Source organism: Carlito syrichta, unplaced genomic scaffold, assembly GCF_000164805.1.
Source record: "Carlito syrichta isolate Samal-C Ts95f unplaced genomic scaffold, Tarsius_syrichta-2.0.1 Scaffold169430, whole genome shotgun sequence".
Lineage (NCBI taxonomy): Eukaryota > Metazoa > Chordata > Mammalia > Primates > Tarsiidae > Carlito > Carlito syrichta.
This window is the reverse complement of record NW_007113526.1, coordinates 326,558-351,593: the sequence shown is the minus strand read 5'-3', so window position 1 is coordinate 351,593 and position 25,036 is coordinate 326,558. Positions and strand designations below refer to the sequence as shown.

Below are 25,036 nucleotides of genomic sequence, written 5' to 3'. Positions count from 1 at the left end.
TCTTCAAGGCAATTTTTGATATACTTAATACCCAAGTTCTACGTAAGTTTCATAATTCCTTAAGGATTTTAAATGTATTAAAAGGGGAAAATATTTTAAAGAAGTTCATGGTGATTTGGCAAAGAAAAACCTCCAGTCCCTAATTTATCTGATTTTTTTTAAAGTATTCAAATTTTCATAAATTAAGTTTGGTTCATGCGGAGATTCCACAAGTACTTCATTAAAGATCTGAGGCAGATAGACTGGGGAGACTACTAATTAATTCCCTGGTAGAACTAAGTAAGTTAAGAAAGTAAAGTTTCCAAAAAAGGCAAGAGTTGCCAGTTGAAATTCTAGCAAACAGAAGAAAAGGCCTACCCTTAAAACTACTATATAAGGCTTCAAGATCTCTAATTTGCAACTAGTAGGTGGGACCTTTGGCTTATGGCAAGTACATTTACAGTAAATTAGGATAAAGATTGTATACCCTACTCATCAAAAATGAAATATTCACCATCAACCTACGATTCCAACTAAGTCTCTGCTATGTTAACAAGTAGGCAAAGTAAATATATTTTGAGGATTTCGTTTTCTGATTCTAGTTTATGTAGTGTCAAGGACCTCATTTAAACCCACACATACCATAAATGATGACTAAAACTTTAGGACTGTTTAGAGAAGCAATTCACAGTCTTGGTTTTACAACAAAGATGTATTAATCTACTTTAAGGGGCATCAGTCAATTCTATAAAAATTACCACTATTTTAATTCACTTCTCTGTTTATAAGTTACGCTATATAGCACTTTAAGTAAGATGAGGAAGGATAATGAAGACAACAAAATAGAATATCTCAATTTCAAACAGTGTAATAATAAGTGATTTGGACATGAGTATAATCAATCACCTTTCTAGTTCAATTTTCAATATTCAACTTAATTTTTTTTTTTTTTTTTTTTTTTTGAGTTGGAGTCTCACTCTGTCGCCCAGACTGGAGTGCAGTGGCACGCTCCTGGCCACCGCAGCCTCGACCGGCTGGACTCCGGCAATCCTTCCGCCTCAGCCTGCCAAGTAGCTGAAACTACAGGCATGCGCTACCATGCCCGGCTAATTTTTTGATTTATTGTAGAGATGAGGTCTCGCCAAGTTGCCCAGGGGGTCTCAAACCCTCGGGCTCAGGCAATCCACTCACCTCAGCCTCCCAAAGCGCGAGATTACAGGCTGAGCCACCGAGCCCAGCTCAACCTAAATTTAATAAGACAGTATTTAATCACACTGTGACCCAGAAATCTATTTTAGTACATCTAACTAGTAACATTATTAGGAAATAAATAAATAAGCTGCTCTCCCAACACACAAGGCAAAAGAAACCAAAAAGCCAAAAACATTCTAAAGACTCACCTTTTGTTGACTGGCTTTTCATCCTTTTCATAGGGTCGGACAAACCATTTCCCAATCCTAACGAAGTTCTTATCCATTAGGCACCTATAATAATTACATCAAGAATTACTTTTATCATTTAAATTTAAAATTAGTAAGTCACAGAATCAACAATCTCAGATGACATATACCACTGAAAATAAAAACATCACCAATTAAACTGTCAAAATGTTTTATCACTTAAAATTTTTACATTATACTTATGTAAAGAACTCTCCGACTTTGGGCATAGATGTGAAAAAAAATGAGCAGAATAAATTGACTGAAGTACTTCTGAAACTTTTCACACTTTAGAACTATTTCAAATGAAGTCACACTCCTGCATAATTTCAATTCTAGTGTCACTAAGAATACTAGGTCTGTATTTCTTAAGAGCATGTCAGAGTTATTTTCCCAAAGCAACTGACATTCATCTTGCAAGTTTTAATGCTAACTTTAATTTGCTTGGCATGGGATAGGCAATCCTTTAGCATGGATCCCAGTGACAAAAACATAACACAGCTTCATCTACTTAGATATTTTCTTTTTATAGGCACAATAAAGCACTTGATTATGGCTTTGCAAGGAAATGAGGAAACGCAGTCATATTTTCTATAACAAATATTTGCTTTACTCATACCTAAGTTGTGCCCCACTTCTGTTTCCATGCCATTTGTATATGTTGTTTCAATGTTAAATAATAGGGTACTCTTTTTGAATACATGTTAAATGGCAACTGAACCCAACTCATGTAATACCAGTAATGCACACAATTCAACTGAAGTGACAACAATACAGACAGTTATGACCAAGTTTACTAATATGCAGGCAAATGACAACTATATCTTAACTGCCATCTGGCCAACTATGAGATGCCATCAATTGTAAGGAGTATCCTTGTTTTTAAAAATATAAAAATGGGGGGGAAATGTGCAGTTTGGAAATGATAAAATATAGTAATCTCTAACATTATTCAATGAAATGACATGTATTTTGCAAGAAAGTCTGTCAGAACACTGGATGTAATACTTCTACACAAGGCTTTACCTATCAGTAAAAGAACTGTATAGCAATTGTTTATTCAGTATTCAGGCAATTCCGCACATGGCTTTTGTCTCTGTAATATCCACACCATCAAGGAAGATGAAAACAACCCAACTCATTATAGGCTAGATAGGTCAGTAAATAATAATATTTTTCAGTGGCCTCAGTGGAACTCCCTTTGGGCAGAATCAATTTGGATCACTGCTACACCAAAAAGTTACTGGCTTCAACTGGTTTTACATTGTAAATGAATTTCTACTATAAATTCCTTGTTCACAATGAAGAAAATCATTTTCAAAGTAATTCAATCTGTTTTCCTAAGTTTATAAGTTAAAAAAGTATGCTTTGTTTATAAGTTAAAAAAGCATGCTTTGGGGGGTTAAAACCCATATAACTCCCTTTAATTTAGAAGAGGAAATAGGGAACACCCTCCCCCCAAGGGAGAAAGCACTCAGTAGCAAAATTGAAAAAAGTATCTTCACAGTCTATTCATTAGCTGGGACACTTAATTATATTTTTTGGCTACACTACACATATAAATAGGTATTTCCACTAAAACCCTAGAGTTTGATAGCAAGTTCCTCCCTCCAATAACATTATCAGTAACTATACTAGAATCTCTACCACCACTACTGGGTCTGATTACCAGGTATAGTATCTCACTCAACTCTTGCAATAATGATAAAGCATGGGTGTTACAATGTCAATTTTTACAGAAGAAGCTGTGGCACGGTAAGACTATAACCCAGATAACCAACAACAGAGCTGTGATCAAACCCAGGTATCACTAATCACAGAGCCAGGACATTTGACTATTACCACACACTAACTCTCATGCTGTCTCATTTACTCAATTTTTTCCTTATTCCTTAAGCACAATGTACCTTGTAAATTATGGGTCTACTTAATGTGATAGTATTTCTTTACTCTCCAAAGCCATTACTAAATTGAAAGTATATCTTAAAATCAATAATGATGAGAATGAAAGCAATACAGTATGTAATAGGTTTAGAACGACATCAAATACTAAACATTGTCCTCCAGTGACACACATTCTCACTTAGGAAATGCTGTTTTAAAAAATATTCATTCTCTTATATATACCCTTACGGTCAGAATTCAAATGAATTATTTATTCAACAACAGAGAAACCATAAATTTACACAGTATAGAGAGAAAGACCCAAGGCTTAGAGAACATAATATGAAAGAAAAGTACATAAAAAATATGTGACTAATGAAGACGATGTGTTTGCCCTTCTCTGAAGTAAAAGTCACAAATTCTATTTTCTGACTTCATTACAGAAAAAATAAATGGGGTCTAGATGCTAAAGAAGCAATGCACAGCCAAGACTACTAAAAGACAAAAGCAAAAGGCAAAAGGCTAATGAAAGTGCTGAAAGTCTAACTCTCTGTACAAATATCCCCACAACAGATCCTATATCTTCATCAAGCAATGTCAGGAAAAAGTTATTATCGTTAATATACAAAACAGCCATAGAAACCACTAATCCTTCCATCTAAAGCCATGTTTCCAAATAAAAGTCATACATGACCTATGTGATTTTTCAATTGCTAATCAGTTTCAATGTGATCAGTGTTTTCCCATACAATGAAAGGAAAGCATGACAGCACAGAATTGCAGTGAATAGTGCTTTTACTCAATTTTGTAAGGTGCTGGGGTATATACACGCAGTCCCTCCCTCCAAGGTTAGGCAATATAGAAAGTCTCACCACCTGCTTATGGGAGGAAATAAGAAGAGTAGGATACATGTCTTTGCTAAGGAAGACAGCTACTAATTGATACACTAGAGTATGATAACTCAATTAAAACAAGAGGCACAAAGTCCTTGGACCGCAAACGTTTTTGGGACATGAATGTACAATTTTTAAAAAATTAATGAAAGTCTTTATAAATTCTTTCCTCAGAAAAATGTGTGGAAGAAAACACTGCACACAATTGCACAGGATGAGTGAAATATCCAAAGCACATCCGAGGCTACAAATTTCTGCACTAAATACTACCACTAATCATTACTAACTTGCTTTGGACCAGAATCCCTTCCCTGTCCCAATGTACCCCTTCTCCTCTAATTCAAATTCTATTCTTCCTTCTGGTCCCAGATAGAGTCTCACAGTACTCTAACATCTACAAAACAGTACTTTCACCACTGAGTTTTAATGATTCAGTTCTACAGCTCTCTTCCTCCATACAACTATGAGCTCGTTGGGGGGAAAAACAGTATCTGTCTTATTCACTGATAATATTCAACAAATATTTAAGTGTCCATTATATAATATACTTTGTGTACTTGCTCTGTTCTGATAGGTGCTCAATAAATATCTGACAAATGCATGCTGTATACCAAGGAGTATTTTCCTATTCTAAATTAATGTTGCTATTCTTTTTGTTTATAACCACTAATTATATGTAGCCTTAAACAGTTATCAGAATCGTCTTGTGTGTATATATTCTCACCACTGAGAACACAGCATCTACATATTTTACTTTGTTACAGCTCATCATATCCCACTGCAGATTAAAATCATAATAGATACTCAACAAGTAGGGAATCACATAGTTACTAAAAATGTTAGGACGGATGCAGTGGCCCATGCTCATAATCCCAGCAGTTTAGGAGGCAGAGGTGAGAGGCTTGCCTGAGCCCTGGGATTTGAGACCAGTCTGGGCAACTTGACAATATCTCGTCTCTACAATAAACCAAAAAATTAGGCAGGCATGGTGGTGCATACCTGCAGTTCCAGATACTCAGAAGGCTGAGACAAAAGGATTGCTTGAGCCCAGCAGGTCAAGGCTGGGATAGCCATGAGCATATGACTGCACTCCATCCTGGGTTTAGTAAGACCAGCACTACTGCCCAAATGCTTTAATTATATTTGAAGAACATAATTGAGCAAAACTTTTAAAGAGATATAATTTATTACAAATTATGTCAGAAATATAATTTCCCCTTCTTTACACTCTAGTAAAAATTTTTGTATTAATTTTGGGGGACAAAATTTGTACTTAACTTCACAAATAAACCTAAGAGACACAGTCCATCTGCCAAAAATTGTTTCAAATTGTTTCAAACATCATATTAAGTAGTGCTAAGACTACTTATCAGTTAGCCCTGGTTGTCTATTCAGTAATCCCAATCATTACTATTGAGATTTTCAAAATTACTTCCCTATTAAGATATGACACAGCCACACATGGTGGCTCATGCCTGTAATCCCAGCACTTTGGGAGGCAGAGGCGAGAGGACTGCCTGAGCTCAGAGGTTCGAGACCAGCCTGGGCAAATTGGCGTGACCTTGTCTCTACAATAAATTTAAAAATTAACCAGGCGTGGTGGCACATGCCTGTATTTCCAGCTTCTTGGAAGGCTGAGGTGGAAGGATTGCCTGAGTACAGTAAATAGAGGCTGCGGTGGCTATGAGAACGCCACTGCACTCCAGACTGGGCGACAGAGTGAGACTCTAACCCCCTCCAAAAAATAAAATGACATAATGCTGTAAAGTAGTACAATATTATCTTGCAAGATTATTTTATATGATGCCAGATTTATAAAACGTTCTTTAAGCAATGGTACTAGGAGATTATTTCTCTTCCCAACCCTCTAGCACCACCCCAAAAATCACTATTCCAAGAAAAAAGAGCTGCTGAAAATGAAATCAGGTTGCGTGTGTGTGTCTATGTGTATACCTAATGTTTCTGTCATGTCATATGGGTCTGAATAACTAACTACAAGTGCAACTTGATTCTGAAACTAGCAACCCCAAATTGTAATTCCAAAGCCATGGGCAGACCTGATATAATATTACAAATTCCACAGGAGCAACCATACCCTATCTCAGTAGGCCATTTCCTGAATTGAGACAGTTGAGAGGTATGAAAGGAAGCCCACTATTAGCTCAGGTTTCTTCTGTGACCCTCATATTATGCGGGTATGGCAGTTTTCATAGACTAAAAAGTTCAAGCATACTCAGTGTTTCTCTACCATATGTTCAACAAAACTGCATCTCAGTGTTATATAGTTACAGAGCTGCTCAAACAGACCTCATTTTACTTGACTTCATACTAGAATATCCTCACCAGCACCAAAGTCTTTTCCTCACCACTTCAACCTAGACTATACATCTATACAAAGAAATCTCCTTCCTAGAAACTGCAATGCTCCCAATTCCCAAATAAATTAAATCCATATAACTGAAGGGCTGAAGAAATTTTTTTTCCAACTGATCCCTACCTTTTCATTACTTTGGGCTCCTACTGTGCCCTACTGGATGCAGTCTCCTATTGCCAGGCAATCCCTATTATTACCATCCTCTCTAACATGTCTCTAAGGTTAGACTCTTTTACAGGCCTAATTTCACCTGTAATATCCATTCTAATGCAATTCCAATAAACTAAATGTCTCCTCTAGCTTCAGACTTTTAGTATCGAATCCCATTCTCCAACCACAAAAAGTTTACTATTTATTTAGACTAAATCTCACTCTGTCGCCCAGTCTGGAGTACAGTGGCATGATCATAGCCTACTGCAGTCTCGAACACCTGCATTCAAGCAATTATCCCGCCTCAGTCTTCTGAGCATCTAGGAATACAGATGCACACCACCATGCCCAACTACTTTTCTTTTTATTTTACTTTATTTAATTTTTTTAGACACAGGATCTTGCTATATATCCCAGGCTGGTTTCAAACTCCAGGTCTCAAGTGATCCTCCACCTCAGCCTCCTGGGTAGCTGAGATTACAGACACAAGTCACTGCTCTCAGCTGAACTTTTTTTTTTAATCTAAAGTTATAATCCCTTCCACTGGCCTAAAAATAGTGAATAAATAGATAGACTGATAGAGTAATCTTAGAATGAGAGTAATCTTAGAATGAGCATGTCTCTTTCTAGACATTTACATTAGATATGTGCTTTCAGTCACTTGTGTCTGTAATGTTTTACTGTCTCTCCCATTAAATCATATTCAGTTTAGGTCAAAAGACTCTCTCTCCAACTTCCTTGAGAACTGTAACACAGTGGCATTTGAATAAAATAGGAATTTACTGATTATTTATTTCTTGCTTCTGTTATCACATTATAACCAAGGACTCTCAATATTACAATATTATATCACCATTTTTTCAACTAGGGCTATCGCTACCACCATGTTCTAGTGAATATATTTAATAATTTGAAATCCCTTAGCCATTACATTGAAAGATATTGCTCATTTGCCCTTTGATAATCACCTCTATTGCATCACAATGAAAGACAGGATTGATAAAAACAATGTCAATTATTATCATAATTATAATTCCAATTTCCCCCCATTATTCTCACTATACTTTCCCAAATAAAATATCTTAACTCTAAATACTAACTCTTGGGAAACCAAGAAGTTCTGGGCCAAAGGCAATTTTACAGCTGTGTTATAAACTACTGTGGGGTGAATATGCTGGCAACTCACTAGTAAAGCAGCACCCAGTGGACTGCTCTGAAGAGTCATTGTATTTTACAAATAAATGTCAGAGCCAGGCTCGTTGGCTCAGCCTGTAATCCCACACCTTGGGAGGCTGAGGTGAGTGGACTGCCTGAGCCTGAGGGTTTGAGACCCTCCTGGGCAACTTGGTGAGACCTCATTTCTACAATAAATCAAAAATTAGCCAGGCGTGGTAGTTCACCCCTGTAGTTCTGGCTACTTGGAAGGCTGAAGCGGAAGGATCACCAGAGCCCAGCAGGTCGAGGCCGCGGTGGCCGGGAGCAGCCACTGCACTCCAGTCTGGGCGACAGAGTGAGACTCCAACTCAAAAAAAAACGAAACAAACAAACAAACAAACCAAAAAAACAAATAAATGTCAGATACCCACAGATTAAAGTCTCCCTAAATAAGCATGGACATGATAAAGCACAACAGCTTCAAAAGATCCATGTAATCTTCTATTGTGCAAAGCAATGATTTGCATTTTAGAGAAAAAAATTAGCTTTCCATCAAAATTAACTGATACATTTTATTCTAGAAACTTAAGTAAACTATCTCGCATAATGCGAACTTCACAGCATTATGCTAGACATTTTAAGTATTCCTACACAGCTACAAAAGCAAGATCTACATAAGTTCCATATGTGGTGCAAATCACTGAACCAATAATAAAAACTGTAGGTTTTTAAGCTGCACATATTTCCTGGCTTTTAAAAACCTTTTCAACCCAATGTTTTACTTCATTTCAATAGAGTTAGCTGAAAAGAATATGAAATATTATGAAGTTATACCATCAATAATAAGAGTAGTAGTTATTAAATCTGCAATACTAACAATACCAAATGAAACAACTTCTGAAAATAACGGTAGGATTTTATTTCCCATAATCTAGTAATAGCCAAAGTACTTTCTCCCTTAATGAGGCATGTGAGACAACCTAAACTTTAAATACAAAGTGTAGCCTTTAAGAATCTCATTATAGAGCCGGGCTCGGTGGCTCAGCCTGTAATCCCGCGCCTTTGAGAGGCTGAGGTGGGTGGATTGCCTGAGCCCGCGGGTTCGAGACCCGCCTGGGCAGCGAGACCTCATCTCTACAATAAATCAAAAAACCAGCCGGGCGTAGTAGCGCATGCCTGTAATTCCGGCTGCTTGGAAGGTTGAGGCGGAAGGATCGCCGGAGCCCAGCAGGTCGAGGCTGCGGTGGCCGGAAGCAGCCACTGCACTCCAGTCTGGGCGACAGAGTGAGACTCCAACTCAAAAAAAAAACCAAACAAGAATCTCATTATAAATACATAACAAAATTTCCCTAAATTGAAAAGACTAATGAAGAACAATCTAACAAATGCATTATTAGAAAAGGGGTAGGGGGGAAAAGGGAGAGAAATTAGCAAAGATTTTATAAAGTAAAAATTAAAGTAGTGGTATTTTATCATTCTGGGCATGTTGCCATAAAAAAAAGATAATCGATCATTAAGAAAATAGAAAGCACACTTACTTTTTCAAAAGAAAGGAAAAATTAACATGACAGCATGATCTAAAACTAAAAACTTTAGAATAGCTAAAACCTCTGAGTTCCTTAAATTCTGACTAAGAAATAACAAATAAAGAGAATACCAAATGAAGTCACTATGACTCAAAGTTTTAAAAACCATGTATAAATACAACCAGACTTGTATTTCAGAAACATAGGTGTTTCAGTATCACAACTAGCACCTGTTTGGAAGACAGATTACAATAGTAGAAGGGGGAAATACCTCAATCAAGAGGCATGGTAGATATATTCTTTTTCCAAATATATGTTATCCTACCCCATCCTAATGACATCAAAGTTGGCAATGTGACTTTGGTATCTCCCTATTGAAAGATGATACCTTATTATCCATTTGACTTTAAACTCTGTGACAAATGTCTTAGCCAATAAATAGCATATACTACTTCTGAAAACAAGCATCAATGGGCTAATATATGTTTTGTCACTGCTCTTTGTTGTCTATCTGGAGCCCAGCAGGTGTGAGACAGGGGCTGCTCTGCCAGAATTAGTCCTGAAGGGGGATATAACTCACAACATAGATTATCACTCACAATAGATATGCAACATTAGCAAGAAATAAACCGCTGCTGTTATGAGCTACTAATATCTTTCTAGTATTCCATTACTACAGCATTAACTGAACCTAATCTAACTAATTTAAAGAGGCCACTCCAATACTTCATGAAACACTTTTGACATCCTGAAGCAGGCCAAATGAAGAGAATGGGACCAAACAGAGGGAAGCCTGGAAGGCTGGTAAAGGAAAGTGAGGAATTCAATATTATATATTAAGAATCACAAACGAAAAGATATCCAATACAGCACATGGGAAGTAAGAAGATAAATTCCATATGATCCCATAGAATAAACACAAAGAAATGAAAATTACAGGAAGACAGATTTCTGCTCAGTGTAAAAAAGACTTTCTCTGAAAATAAAAATAACTCCTTTGGGAAATTGTGCTCACATAACCACAAGTAATCAAGAAGAGGATGTCTGACCATGTAAAAAAAATGGGGTTCCAGAATTAATTGGGTAAGTGCACTGACATTCAATATTGTCTCCAACTCTGAAAACAGTAATATTAGTGCTTCTCTTTGCTACTATTAACAGCAATTAATCACTTAATAAGTTCTTATATGAGAAAAATACTATGTTGAGCCAAATAACCCTTTACCATGTTATAGGGAAAGAACAAGGGCTCAGCAAGCTAAGTCATGGCATGTGTTACCAAGTTAATTGGCAGAGTCAAGACCCAAACTATCTTCTGCCTCTCAAAGTAACCTCTAGAAATGGAAGACCCTGGAAAGATATATAAAATTAAAGTCAAATATGTTGTCTTCTGTTATCTTTTTTTTTTTTTTTTTAGTTGGAGTCTTACTCTGCCACCCAGTCTCACAGCCACCCCAGCATCGACCTGCTGGGCTCCGGCAATTCTTCCACCACAGCCTTCCAAAAGTAGCTGGAACTACAGGTACACGCTACTATGCCTGGCTAACTTTTTATATATTGTAGAGATGAGGCCTCACCAAGTTGCCCGGACTGGTCTCGAACCCATGGGTTCAGGCAATACACTCAGCTAGGTCTCCCAAAGTGCTGGAACTACAGGCTGAGGCACCGAGCCCAGTCACGTCTGATATCTTTATGGAATATGTTCTTGAGTAAGTAGCAGAGATGTTGTTTGTTTTAATGCACAGATGACTGTCTAGATGTATGCAATACAGTACAGGCAGATACTTGTAGAAGAGTTACAGGAGAAATGAGTAAATGAGAGATGAAAATATTTTAAGTCATGTAAAATTAGCATTTAAAATATTCCCAACCTGGACAACATAGCAAAACCTCGTCTCTACAAAAAACAAAACAAAACAAAAAACCAAAAAAGTCAGCCAGGCCTGGTAGCACGTGCCTGTAGTCCCATCTACTTGGAAGGCTGAGGTGAAAGTATTGCCTGAGCCCAGGGGTTGAGACCACCGTGAGCCATGTTCATCATAGTCATGCCACTGCACTCCAACCTGGGTAACAGAATGAGGCCTCAATGCAAACACACATATATACCCACCCACTCCCACATACACATTTACACAGTATCCATACAGTATTACTTCAGCGCCAATCAATGGTAATAAAAAATGAAATTATCACCGGGCTCAGTGGCTCAGCCTGTAATCCCGCGCCTTTAGGAGGCTGAGGTGAGTGGATTGCCTGAGCCCGCGGGTTCGAGACCCACCTGGGCAGCGAGACCTCATATCTACAATAAATAAAAATATCAGCCGGGCGTGGTAGTGCATGCCTATAATTCCGGTTACTCGGAAGGCTGAGGAGGAAGGATCACCGGAGCCCAGCAGGTGGAGCTACGGTGGCCGGGAGCGGCCACTGACTCCAGTCTGGGCGACAGAGTGAGACTCCAACTCAAAAAATAAAATAAAATTATCTTATTCTGTGCAACATATACACTGTTACCTTAGTTTCTGTAGTAAAATTATGTTTAATAAATCACTGCAGTGACATCATTCTGTATACACTAGCAATGGCAGTCTTTTGGGAAGAAGATTGATTTATATGACTCCTGCTTAGCTATAAGCAAGAGCTTCTCAAGGTAGTACATAGAATTCCATTTTAATTAAACTATCCTTATGCTTAAAAAATAAAAAGCAGAAATCATAAATTACTTGTACAGGTTTTGTTAATATGCAAACTAAGGAAAAATAATCCAGAAAGCACAAACATCCTCCAAGTGATATACTCCTTGATGGTCTGTTTTAATAATCTCAAAGCTGGCTTTCATGTCAAAACTCACAATATCCACACACTAGAAATCCAAGTTGATCTTACCTGAAAAGAAATGGATAACATGACTGACAATTGCCTGGAATAAGATAGTAAACTGTATCTCAATAAATTTAAGATGTAAATAGGTTCTTATACATTATAGCAAATGGTCTGCACTATGGGAAGTACAAAAGGACAAGCATGTATTAGCCCTTGTAGCTTCTGCTGACAATGAATAAAAGCAGCTAACAAACACCATTTAAAATGCACTCTTGCCTCATGAGCAGGGTAATTTCCCTTCATAGAACACAGTTACTTAAATTTTGGTGAAAAGAGAAAATTATTATTTTAAAAGACAAAATAATCAGTACAATTTTTTGAAAGAACCTCAAGTCATCCAAACAAACTGTACAAAAGAGATTGCTCATTATGATTTTCTAAAAGAAAAGCTATTCTATTTATTTCAAAGTTAACTGTACTTCAAAATTAGTTCCTATAGGAGGATTCAAACAGATCATCTGAAACTACTTTCATAAAATTTTTTAAAATCCCAAAGTATGCAAAATAGCAAATTTATGAGGAAAAGAAATTAATAATTATTGACATTAACAATATGTCAGGCACTATTCAGCAGACTATGTATAGAGAAAATATAGAATATATATATATATAAGAACATATATACATATAATCCTTAAAAAATTCAAGGTGTATAGTATCCCACAATTAATTTGTCAGACATTAAGGTTTAGTGAAATTAGGATATAACTGTCCAAGTAACAGATCCTGAAATCAAACCAAAGTAAATAACTCATGATTCTTTAGAACTAACCCAACTTTACTGCATGTCACAATTAATTTTCTCATGAGTAATAACTCAATTTGACCTGGACTTAAATTTCTATCACAAATACATGATGTCGGAATAAGTGAATTTTCTGTATTTCTCTTCCTTCTCAGTTTTTCTGCTCCTTTAATTCTCTCCCAGCAAGGAAACACACTACCATTTCAAATACAAGACTAAAAAGAATACAATTCAACCACAAATTCATCAATATTCTTCTGAAAGGAATAAATCATGATATAAAAAGCAACACAGTGAACTACAATTTAAAAAGCTATATATTTTGTTTCATATACCTTACAATTTTATATTAAAAGATTTGTATTAAAAGTGCGTTAATTATTGTACAGATATAAGAGCTTTATTCTGGGATAGGGTTATGAAAACAGTAAATTTTCCACATTTCCTTTAAAAAAAAGTCTGCTTGTACTTTTGTTGTGTTTTGGGGGGACAGAATTATCAAATACAATACTCAAAAGTACAAAACTCTTAAACCAAATCAATAGTTCCACATCCATACTGTACCTTAGTAACAGACAGCCTCTAGGTCTACTCCAAATTACAGAGTTAAGAGTGAAAGTTCAGAATGAGAAATACAGATCTCTAATAGAAAAGGACTTTATGAGTAACTTAAATGAGACAACTTACCAACTGTAGCTCAAGTATCCTGAGCAGTGATATTGAAGTGATATCACCCTAGCCAACAGCTTAGATGAGAAACTAAACAGTATCAGAATGTCGTTTCAACTTTGATTACCTAGAAGTGCAGACCTCCTGCTATTATGATATACAGAGGACACAATCACACTTCTATAGCAATCCTACTGAAAAGCATAACCTGAATTTAAGCAAGAGAAAACTTTCTTTAAGGGTCAACATATGGCTTAAACTCATTAAAAACGTCAAGAAAGAAAAAGAAAGTCTAAGGAACTGTTCTAGATTTTAAAAGATATGAAAACAAAACATAATGTATGGTCATGGATTGAATCTTAGGTAAAACTATAGTGGATGCAACTGAGACAACTGACATCTGAATTAAACTACAAAATTAGATAATGGGCATTTCATCAATGTTAACTTTCCTAACTGCACTATGCCCATATGAGAGAATATCCTTGTCCTTGGGAAATATACACTAATATACTTAAGGGTTAAAAAAAGCATCAGTCTATGAATGGATTAGTGAATAAACAGTAAAAAACAAGCAAAAAACACTGCATGGGGAGCAGGGAATATGGGAGTTCTTCCCACTATTCCTGTATCTTCTCTAAATTTGAAATTCTACTGAGTAACCCCCCCTTGGGTTCCCTCCCTCTGTGAGAGTTTTTCTGTCTTCTCAATAAATAGAAGAAGAAGAAGAAGAAGAAAGAACAAAGAAGAAGGAAGAAGGAAGGAGGAAGAGGAAGGAAGAAGGAAGAAGAAGAAATTTTACCAATATAGAAAGAAACAAGAGATTTATATAACTTAATTTTCATACTATGTGAAAACTTTCTGAAAACTACAAGAAATCCTCTGAGTAGCTAGCAATATTCTTGGATGTCTCCAAACCACTGTCAAGCTGTTCCTTCTCTTACCTTTCTAACAGATTGTGGATCGCTTTGAAGAGCAGCGTCCTACATTCATAGGAAAGGCCATTTTCCCAGAGTCCTTCTTCCACAACTGAAAAAAAAAAAGAAAAAAGAAAAAAAAGAACCAGTAAAAAGGACATCCAAATGAAAATAAAGGAACTTTTAAAGCATTTTTCTAAAGCAAACTTAGTAAGTTAATCTAAACCACCTAATCTCACACTGAAACCAAGATTGAAAGTTAAATAAATACTTGCTCAAAGCTATAAAATACTTATGTACAGAAGGAAGTAATGTGTTTTGATTTTCAAGTCTGAATATAAGGTATGATACAATGTTCCTCCCAAAAATGTCTTACCAACCTGCTTGTTCAAAGTCATTTGAAATTCTCAAATTACTCTTTCTACCTAATAGTGTCACAAACACTAAGTTTGTTAAAGTTCTACTTAAATATAACAAGAATGTTCAAATTAATACTAAGGTTATAATGTGATTTTCAGAGTAAAAATCAAAAGGAAACAAATGTCCAAAAGTGTCAGAATATTACACAATTTTCTTTATATGCTTTGAAGGTCATAGCTCAATAGAACTTTAAAGGACATAATTTTAGGCAAACTGTTACGAAATTAAATTTTACTAGAACATCAAGTTTATTTCCTGAAATTATAATTGTGTTAATGTTTGATATTTTGGGAAGTCTCTTGTTTGCCTCTGAAATATGTTATAACATTGAGCCACAAGGAATCCATCAAGTAAATTCAGCAAATTAACAATGCCACATGCACTCCTTAAAATTTTTTTCTTTTCCTAAATATATAAACAGACATAAAATGCCCTAGAGAAGACAGTTAATTTCTTTTTTAAATTATACTAGTTCAATTCAAGATAGCAAAAATTGAAAAGATGAAAACATTTTCAGAAGAAAATTTCCTCTCCCTTTATTATCTTAACAAAAGCATTCAGAGATGAAAATTTTGACAGAGAATTAAAACACATTAAATCCACAAGGCATCCTGAATGCTTGTACCATACCAGCAGACAAACCAAAATCCATCTCCATATTTTCACATCAGACAATATATGAAAAAGGGTATTTATATTACGCTTTTTATCTATAAGATTTTTTGCAAATTATAAAAACAATTTTTTTCTTGGTTATTTTATTTTCCTGCCTATGTGGCTAATCCTGCTTTACCAAATTTTCCCAAAGCAATCTTTGTCTAAAACAATATATGTTATTTATAGCTAGAGAAATGGAAATAAAGTACAGTAAGCAGACATTCTTGCTAACAACATACAGTCACTGCTCAGGACAGAACATTCAAGTTTTCTACAATTTTCTGAAGGTATCACAAATCTATGTTCTCACACATTTATTTTTTGGCTAGAACTTTTTCTGGCATTGAAAGACAGATAACTCTCAATAAAACAAACATCCCATATTAGTCTGCGTTTCTCTCTTAATGTGAATCACTGACCATAAGGCATCAATAATTTTAAGATACACCACCACTTGGCACCAACAATTTTAAGATACACCATCATTTTGTAAATCACTGAGAGTGAAGAGGAAGGTGACAAACTATAACATCTCTCTTATTATTTATGATTTTTACTTTACACTTATTTGAAGAGTTCTTTTAAGCTTACTAAGACAAGTTTATCATATTCTACTACTATCTATACATAAAACAAATATAAGCAAAATAAATAAGTTGAAAATTCCTAAAACAGTATCAATATTCCAAGTACCCCTCTTCTGAATCACTCTTCATCTCAGTCACTGGTGTCAGTATTTTTCTACGTAACAGTCCTTTGTACCATAAAGAGTATTGGCAGCCAGGCTCGGTGGCTCAACCTGTAATCCCCCGCCTTTGGGAGGCTGAGGTGAGTGGACTGCCTCAGCCCGCGGGTTCAAGACCCGCCTGGGCAGGCGAGACCTCATCTCTACAATAAATCAAAAAATTAGCTGGGCGTGGTAGCGCGTGCCTGTAATTCCGGCTACTCGGAAGGCTGAGGAGGAAGGATCGCCAGAGCCCAGCAGGTCGAGGCTGCGGTGGCCGGGAGTGGCCACTGTACTCCAGTCTGGGCGACAGAGTGAGACTCCAACTCAAAAAAAAAGAGTGTTGGCAATGCAGCATTTAAGAGTGCCCCACTCCTAACTCTATAATTTTCTTCCATTGGTAAAACCCATTCTGCACATTTTTTAGAACTTCTTATAATTAAAATCTTTAAATATACTTAAAAATAACAAATCCCATAAATTCTCAAACAGGCTGGGTGCTGTGGTCCATGTCTGTAATCCCAGCATTTGAGAGGCCAACACAGGAGGATTACTTGAGCCCAGGAGTTCGAGATCAGCCTAGGCAACGTAGCAAGACCTTATCTCTACAAAATACAAAATAATTAGCCAGGCATAGTGGTGTGTGCTTGTAGTGCCTGCTTCTCGGGAGGCTAGATCAGGAGAATCACAGCTGCGGTGAGCCATGATGGTGCCACTGCACTCCAGCCTGGGCAACAGAGTGAAACACTGACTCAAAAATAATAATAATCCTAAACCAAATGATAAACATTATGTCATCTGCTTCAATCACCCTTTTAGTTTTTCTTGATATAATTTAAAGCATATCCCACTTATAAATACTTCAGCATGCATCAAATCTTAATCTACACAAAGTCTTCTAATTGTCTCTTAAGTCTCCTTTAATAGAGTACAGTCCTTTTTTAAAATATGCAGTTGTCTTAATGAAGAAACCAGGTTAATTGTTTTATTATAGAATATCTCACATTCGAGTCTGCCTCCTCACAATTTCATTTTACAAGTTTTAATATGCTGGTGCTACCTTGACCTTGTCAGAAGATGTCAAGGGAAAGTTTTCAGACACCAACCAGAACTCTATTTCTTCTTCAAATATTTCGTTAACTGCAATGGTGAGTTCTTATAGCTGTCTAATCATGCACTGTGGAAAACTAAAGAATAAGCATGCATATGCAATGCTAACTTCATCACAATTGCTGCATGGCCAACACAGTTTTACTGGAGAAAGGACAGATATCAACAAAATAGAACTGAGTCCAGAAAAAGACCCATTAATATACAGTCATTTAAAAAAATTCAACAAAGGTGCCAAGTCGATTGAGTAAAAAGAGAAAAGTATTTTCAATAACTGGTGTTGAAACTAATATCCCTGTGTGTAAAAATAAAATAAAAATAAAAAGGAACCTCAAACCACACAGAAAAATAAACTCAAAATGTATCATATGCCCGAATGCAAAACATAAATCTAAAATTTCTAAAAGAAAACATAGGAGATAAATTTTGTGGAGTTAGGTTAAGTGAAGATGTCTTAGATATGACATCAAAAAGCATGATCCATAAAAGAAAAAAATGATACATTAGTACTTCATCAAAATGAGGAAATTCAGCTACTCAAAAAATAAGGGAAAGTTAAGTTATTAAAAAGATAAGCCACAGATGGGAGATAAACAGTTACAAATCACATATCTTAGAAGGATTTTGATTCAGAATATGTTACCTTTTTCAAAAAGTCTCATAACGAAAAAAATTTTTAATGGGCAAAAGTTTTGAGCGGATGTTCACCAAAGAAGAAACTAGATGAATGGCAAATAAACGAAAAAAAAATGCTCAAAACCTCATTAGTCATTAAAGAAATGTAAATATAATACTGAGTGATGTATCACAAAAAACAAAGAACTGAATATCAAATGTTTTCACTCATAAATGAACCTTGAACAATTATCATAATACTATAAGAAAAGGATTGGCAGTAGCAGGAAGTTGGGGGGCAGGATTGGCAGTAGTGGGAATATGCGGAGGGAGGGGAGGGGACACCTCATCAACAAGGGTACTGCACAATGAACATTTGTATACCTAACCCTGAGTTGTACTCCACATCTTTAAAATAAAAAAATTACAAGAAAAAAAGAAAGAAAATCACAATGACATATCACCCATTAGAATGGCTTAAAAGAAAAACTGACAATTCTAAGTGCTGATTAGCATCCAAAATACGGTGTCATATACTGTTATTAGGAATGCAAAAATAGTACAGCCATTTTGGAAAAGTTTACTTTGACAATAATTTATAAAGTTAAACATATACCTGCCATACAGCCCAGTAATATTCCTCTGTGGGGAAATATATTTGGTCTTGTCCCTGATTCCTGGCATACATAACATCCTTGGAATCTCCAAAGTGATATGGCTGTCTTTTATACACTAATGGCTAAAGAGAAGACTGATTGGGGAGTGAGGGGGGAGAGACCAGATAGCCTCAGGATGAGAGCTGGTTGCCAGGAGAACCAACCATGTGACTAGAGGTTTAGAACTTTTAGTACCCATCCCTTACCCCTCAACTCCCCCACACCCTGGCATCCTCTAAGGAAGAGGAAGGGGGCTTTAAGTTGAGTTGATCACCAATGGTCAGTGGCTGAATAAATCAGGCCTACATGACTATATAACAAAGCATCCATAAAAACCTAAAAAGACTGATTTCTGAGAGCTTCCAAACAACTGAACATGCAGAGGTTCCTGGAGGTGGCAAACCTGGAGAAGGCACAGAAGTTTCTACCTACCCCTTTCTACATTTCTTGCTCTGTGCACCTCTTCCACCTAGCTGTCATCTGTATTCTGTATTCTATGTAATAAATCAGTAAACAAACGTGAAATACTTCCATGATTTCTATGAACAATTCTAGCAAATTAACAGAACCCAAGGAGGGGATTGTGGGAACCCAAGAATAATAGCTGGTTGGTCAGAAGCTCAGGAGGCCAAGACATGCCAATGACATCTGAAGTAGAGGGAAGTCTTGGCGGACTAACCCCTCAACTTGTGGGATTTGATGCTATCTCCAGGTAAAGAATGCCAATTAGAGGACACTTAGCCAGTGTCTGCTGCAGAAGTGACTGTCTGGTGTGTGGGGAAATTCCCCCACTCCCTACATTCGGTCACAGAAGGATTCTGTGTTATAAGATAGTAGGAGAAAATAAATTTGTTTCTTCTTATAACCTTATACCCTCCTAGGTATATACACTCAAGTACAGTAAAAGTCACATTAAAAAGCTGCAGCAAATGTTTATAGTGGTTTTATACATATGCCTAAAACTGGAAACCATCCAAATGTCCCACAACAGTAGAGATAAACAGTGAAACATCCATACAATGGGTTACTACTCAGAAATAAAAAGGAACTTCTGATACAAGCAAAAAATATGGATGAATCTCTTTATGCTAAGTGAAAGGAAACCATGTTTAAAAGGCTATAGACTATATAATTCATTCTTATGACATGCTTGCAAAAGTAAACTTTCTCAATGGTTTCCAAAGATGGGAGTGGTAAGACAGGCTAATACCAAAAGTACATGGGAAATTTTAGGACTGATTACTCTATGTCTTGATTGTGGTGGTAGTTATATATACCTGCATACTTTTGTCAAAATGTATAGAAGTACTATTTACTAAACATAGTAAATTTTATTTGCAATCTTTTACTGTTTTAATTTACACAAACTCATTTCACTATTGGTAAAATTTTCTGGATTTGGGCCATCATAAATATGCTGATGTTGATCTCTTAGGTTTTAGTGTTGAAAATGAGAATCAAAAAGATTCCCACTCTAAACTTATATATAAAGAACATGAGTTTTGTAATCCAAAAGATCAAGTGTTTATTTGGTGAATTTTATATAAATATATATCAGACGTTAATATAAAGTTTCAACACCAAATTAATAGAAAATAAGAAAGACAGTAATACACAAAGTAAAATAAATCACACTACATTATCCTCTTAATTACAAAAAGTGTACTACAGCTTGGAAAATAATAAAAAAGTATGAATTACAAGTTAACAAGCAAAACTTAAAATATAAGTCAGTCGAGGTAATACAATGTTTGAATTTCATACGAATATTTAAATTTCCTAAGTCTTATATACTGTACTAAAGATTTGAGAGCAGTCAATATATTTTATCATTAAAAATGTATCATAGCCGGGCTCGGTGGCTCAGTCTGTAATCCCGCGCCTTTGGGAGGCTGAGATGAGTGGACTGCCTAAGCCCACGGGTTCGAGACCCACCTGGGCAACTTGGCGAGACCTCATCTCTACAATAAATCAAAAATTAGCCGGGCGTGGTAGCGCGTGCCTGTAGTTCCAGCTACTTGGAAGGCTGAGGTGGAAGGATTGCCAGAGCCCAGCAGGTCAAGGCTGCGGTGGCCAGGAGCGGCCACTGTACTCCAGTCTGGGCGACAGAGTGAGACTCCAACTCCAAAAAAAAAAAAGTATCATAAGTCAACAACTATGATCAAGAATTAATCACTCTAATAAATACTATCAATTTAGATAAAGCATTTACTTGCTGATCTTTTTAATTTGCTGTCAATAGAAAATGTACTTATTTGTAAAATGAAACATAAATCAGACTATCCTTTAATACTTCATGTTCAGAATTTTCAGAAATCTGAGAGCAATGTGTGTTTCAGTGAATCTCTAAAACTCCAAAATAAGTTAAATTTGCAAAGTCATGTTTGGAATCTAACAACAGATATTTGGTCAACATTAACTGGCCAACAGTTCTTGACTGTGTGTTATGTCTCAAGCACCAGGCTAGAAAGTAGCAATACTTTCAAAAAGCTAACATACGCAAGTGAAAACCACTGTGAGGCAAAAACTACTTTGAATACTTTGCAGAACAGCTACGAAGCATAAAAAAGTCTTATAGTTTCAATTAACAATAAATAACATATACTCAAGGTTGGTTTTCTACCCAGAAAGCAATCTTTCTTATTTTCTTCTATGTACCAAGCTCTGAACAAGCACTTAACAACAACAAAAAAAGTCCTTCTAATTATTTTGATCTTTCAAGTTTTAATTTAAATGCTTATTAATTCCCTAAAAATATAAAGTAGTGGTAAGACTCACTACAGAATATATGTTTAAGTCTAATTATATATAATGGAAGACACTTTGTTGGTCTCAAAAGAGAAAGAACCAAAAGGTCAAAAATCTGTGTACAATGAATGAGAGGCAAGAGTCAACCAAAACAAAGAATTTCAAAATTAAAACATTCTTCTGCTGTTACTTTGTCTATTATAGTCTGATTAAGAATGAAAAAATAAAAAAGTACTATAACAGATGCCAATTTACAAAGAAAAACTATTTTGGCACTAAAGTTATCTAACATATTGTAAAAGCTGTAATCTGAATTTGTTTAAATTGCTTATTCAATATATATCCTCAAAATCAAATATTTAAGCTGCAAGAGTACTACATAAAATGTTTTAGCAAAAAAGACAGTGTTTTATAAAAGAAAATTTTAGATAGCCGTAGTTATTGCTTAGTACCCAGATAATTTTTCAGAATCCTCAAATTGTAATATAACTTCTTTCAACTTTGCAAAACACGGCTCCTTGCAGAATTAATAAGCTGATTTGAAAGAAAAACCATATAAAAGGTTCAGAGGAGAAAGTCAATATGGCAAAATATCAAAGCAGCATATACTTCAATGATTTTGTGTTTCCCAGCAGAGATCTTGGAAAGATATCCCTTCCAATTCCATAAATGAAACTGACATACTTTACTTAAAGGGGAAAAAATGGGGGGAAGGAGAATGGAATAGGGTAGGGAGGAGCATAAAGATTGTGAAGCCTTGAAGAAATTCAAGCTCATGCTTTTAGAATTCAGGTCATCCTGCCTTACACAGTTTAAAAGTAGAATTACTTTCAAAGAATACATATTTCCTCTGAGCTATGATACATATTTCCCTTTAATGTATCATATTGCAGCAACAGCTGAAATGAACGTCTAGACATCAAAAACACTTCTTACTCCCACCTACTGCTTTTTTACCTCAGGCATCAAAACTAATGAAACCTATTATCCAGAACATTGAGTTCAGCAACCACATTGACCATTGCAAATACTGGAGGGGGGAGGGGCTCTTTCAGGGATGGTACTCCCTACTCAGCCATTAAAATGATTTTACATCAAATTTTGCTCCAAACTCCAGAAATACAAATAGATTAAAGCAAGGCACATGAAACAAGGAGATTGTTTCCCAGTTAAATTTCAGTGACAAACTACTAAAAATAAGCACCATTCTGAATCAGGGTTTAAAATTTGTCCTCTGCCTTTGTTTTCAGTCTCTATTTTCAACAAATAAAGTACAATGTAGTACTTTAAAAAACAAAAAACTTTTAAAATTATTTTATAGTAAGAAAACATTTACCAATTTAATTGCAGGGACTGCATCAAAGTAAATAATATTGTAAAGATAAATATATACATAAAAGATTTTGAAGCCTCTACTTTCTTAAAAACTGACTTACCAAACAAAGTTGAGTAACAAAGTAGCATAATGCTACATTAATTGTGAATATAGCATTACACTCGTAAAAAATCCAATTACCTACAACACCATCAACTGATCACAGTTATGCTGCCATTGATTGCCATGTAAAATACATATTTGAAGTCATTAATAACTAACTGGCCTTATTATTTATATCAAATACAACCTGCTTAGAGCTCTGATTTTTTGAATTGCTCTTGCGTGTTGTATATCTGGAATCACTTAAGAAATCTATGTTGGAAATGGGTTTTAATCTTCCCAATGTCAATTAATCAATCAAATAAGAATCAGGAACAGACAACACTTATCAAAATGCTTCATTTATATTTACCTATTTGCAACGTTAAATGATTACAAATATTGACAATATCTGGCAGATAGCACAATTACAATTCAAAATTTTAACAGTATAATATCTTCTTGAGGAATCTCTAACAGTATGGTTTCTCTGCCAGTTGCAAGATAACTAGAATTTTAATGGTGGTTTCTACACAGTATTGTAGCAGCTGAGACATGACCCAAGTTAGCATTTCAATGGATCACAAGATTTCATGTAAAGCCAACAAACTGTAAATTGAAGGAGAAGATAAAACTAAATTTTTAGATAAATTGTACAAGGCCTTCAAAAGACAACTGTTACAGAAAACAAGCTGCAACGTTAGTTTAATAGTGGCACACTGAAAAAGAAATTCTCCACAGTGGCTGTTACTGATTTCTAAACACCAAATTTGCCCCCACTTACTGCTCTTTTCAAATATTTTTAATTATTACTGTTTAAAATGATTAATATGCTTTAAAATGTACAAACAAATGAGGCCCGAGTAAGACAATTATGAAAATTAACAGTTGCCAGGCTCGATGGCTCAGCCTGTAATCCCAGTACTTTGGGAGGCCGAGGCAAGTGGACTGCCTAAGCATGCAGGTTTGAGACCAGACCGGGCAAGCTGGTGAGACCTCGTCTCTACAGTAAAAAAAAAAGAAAGAAAGAATGAAAGAAAATTAACAGTTTTCTTTGCTGCCATAATAACTATTTTTCCTTTACCTGTTTGTATATTTTCCAAGTTTATTCAATGAACATGCATAACTATTATAAACATACATTACATTTGAAATAAAAATTTTAATGAGGCTATTATTTATTAAACAAGGCTACATGTTCAGAAATTACAAAGAAGATCAACATCTTTACAACAGAAATTATCACAAGATAAATTCTGGGAAGGAAAACCAGACACGTGATTCAGTTAGAAAATTACATTTAAATCTATCAATGCTACAAATACACATTGTATAAACTTCCTCTAGGAAGATTATTTTAATAAAGATGACTCACTATTGATTTCAACATTGGCACAACTGAGCAGTAAAAATTTAAAATATCTCCTTCCACTCATTTAGACACAAACTGATTTAAAACACACACACACACACACACACACACACACACACACGTGTACACACCAGCTTGCTACTAAAATTCTGACAGGGCAAGTCCCCAAATTGCCTTTTACACTAAAGCTCAAACAGTTGTCTGTCACTGTTATTGCTGTGAGTAATCCTTGCAGCTGTAACTGTGTGAAATGCAGCTGTCTCCTTGGCATTCCCTCCCCACCCCCACTCATCCAGCATTTCTGTTCTTGCTACAATAATCTTAAAGAGCATTTTACAGGAGGCTTAGCCCTGGCTGAGGGCACTTTACTGCGTGACCAAGAGAACATGGAAACACGATTCATTAGACACGCCTGGAGTGATAACAATGGTGCTGCTTCTTACTGCCTTTCATTTCGTACATCAGGCTGAGACTAATGCATTCTCGTTACACAACAAGCACATTTATAGACAGAAAAAACTGTAATCACCTTTGATTAAGAGACAGCATATTTTTCCTATATGAGCCGCCAGCCATACTGACATAGTAATTATTTTTTAACTGACAGGTTAAAATAGCAAATGTAGCAAAAATAACATCTGCTGAGAGGTAGAGAGAGAGAGAGAGAGAGAGAGAGAGATGGATGGAGGGATGAGGGGAGGGAAGG

General features: G+C 35.8%; 1 protein-coding gene across 1 annotated transcript in view; it reads right to left on the bottom strand.

The window, feature by feature from the left end:
* Positions 1 to 25,036, bottom strand: part of MED13L (mediator complex subunit 13 like) — a 305,115-nt gene that overhangs the window by 141,229 nt on the left and 138,850 nt on the right. Inside the window, exons 3-4 of the mRNA XM_021709241.1 lie at positions 14,639 to 14,723; positions 1,380 to 1,463 (exon numbers count right to left, since the gene is read on the bottom strand). Coding sequence (XP_021564916.1) covers positions 1,380 to 1,463; positions 14,639 to 14,723 — 169 coding nt within the window. The remainder of the gene's footprint in view (positions 1 to 1,379; positions 1,464 to 14,638; positions 14,724 to 25,036) is intronic.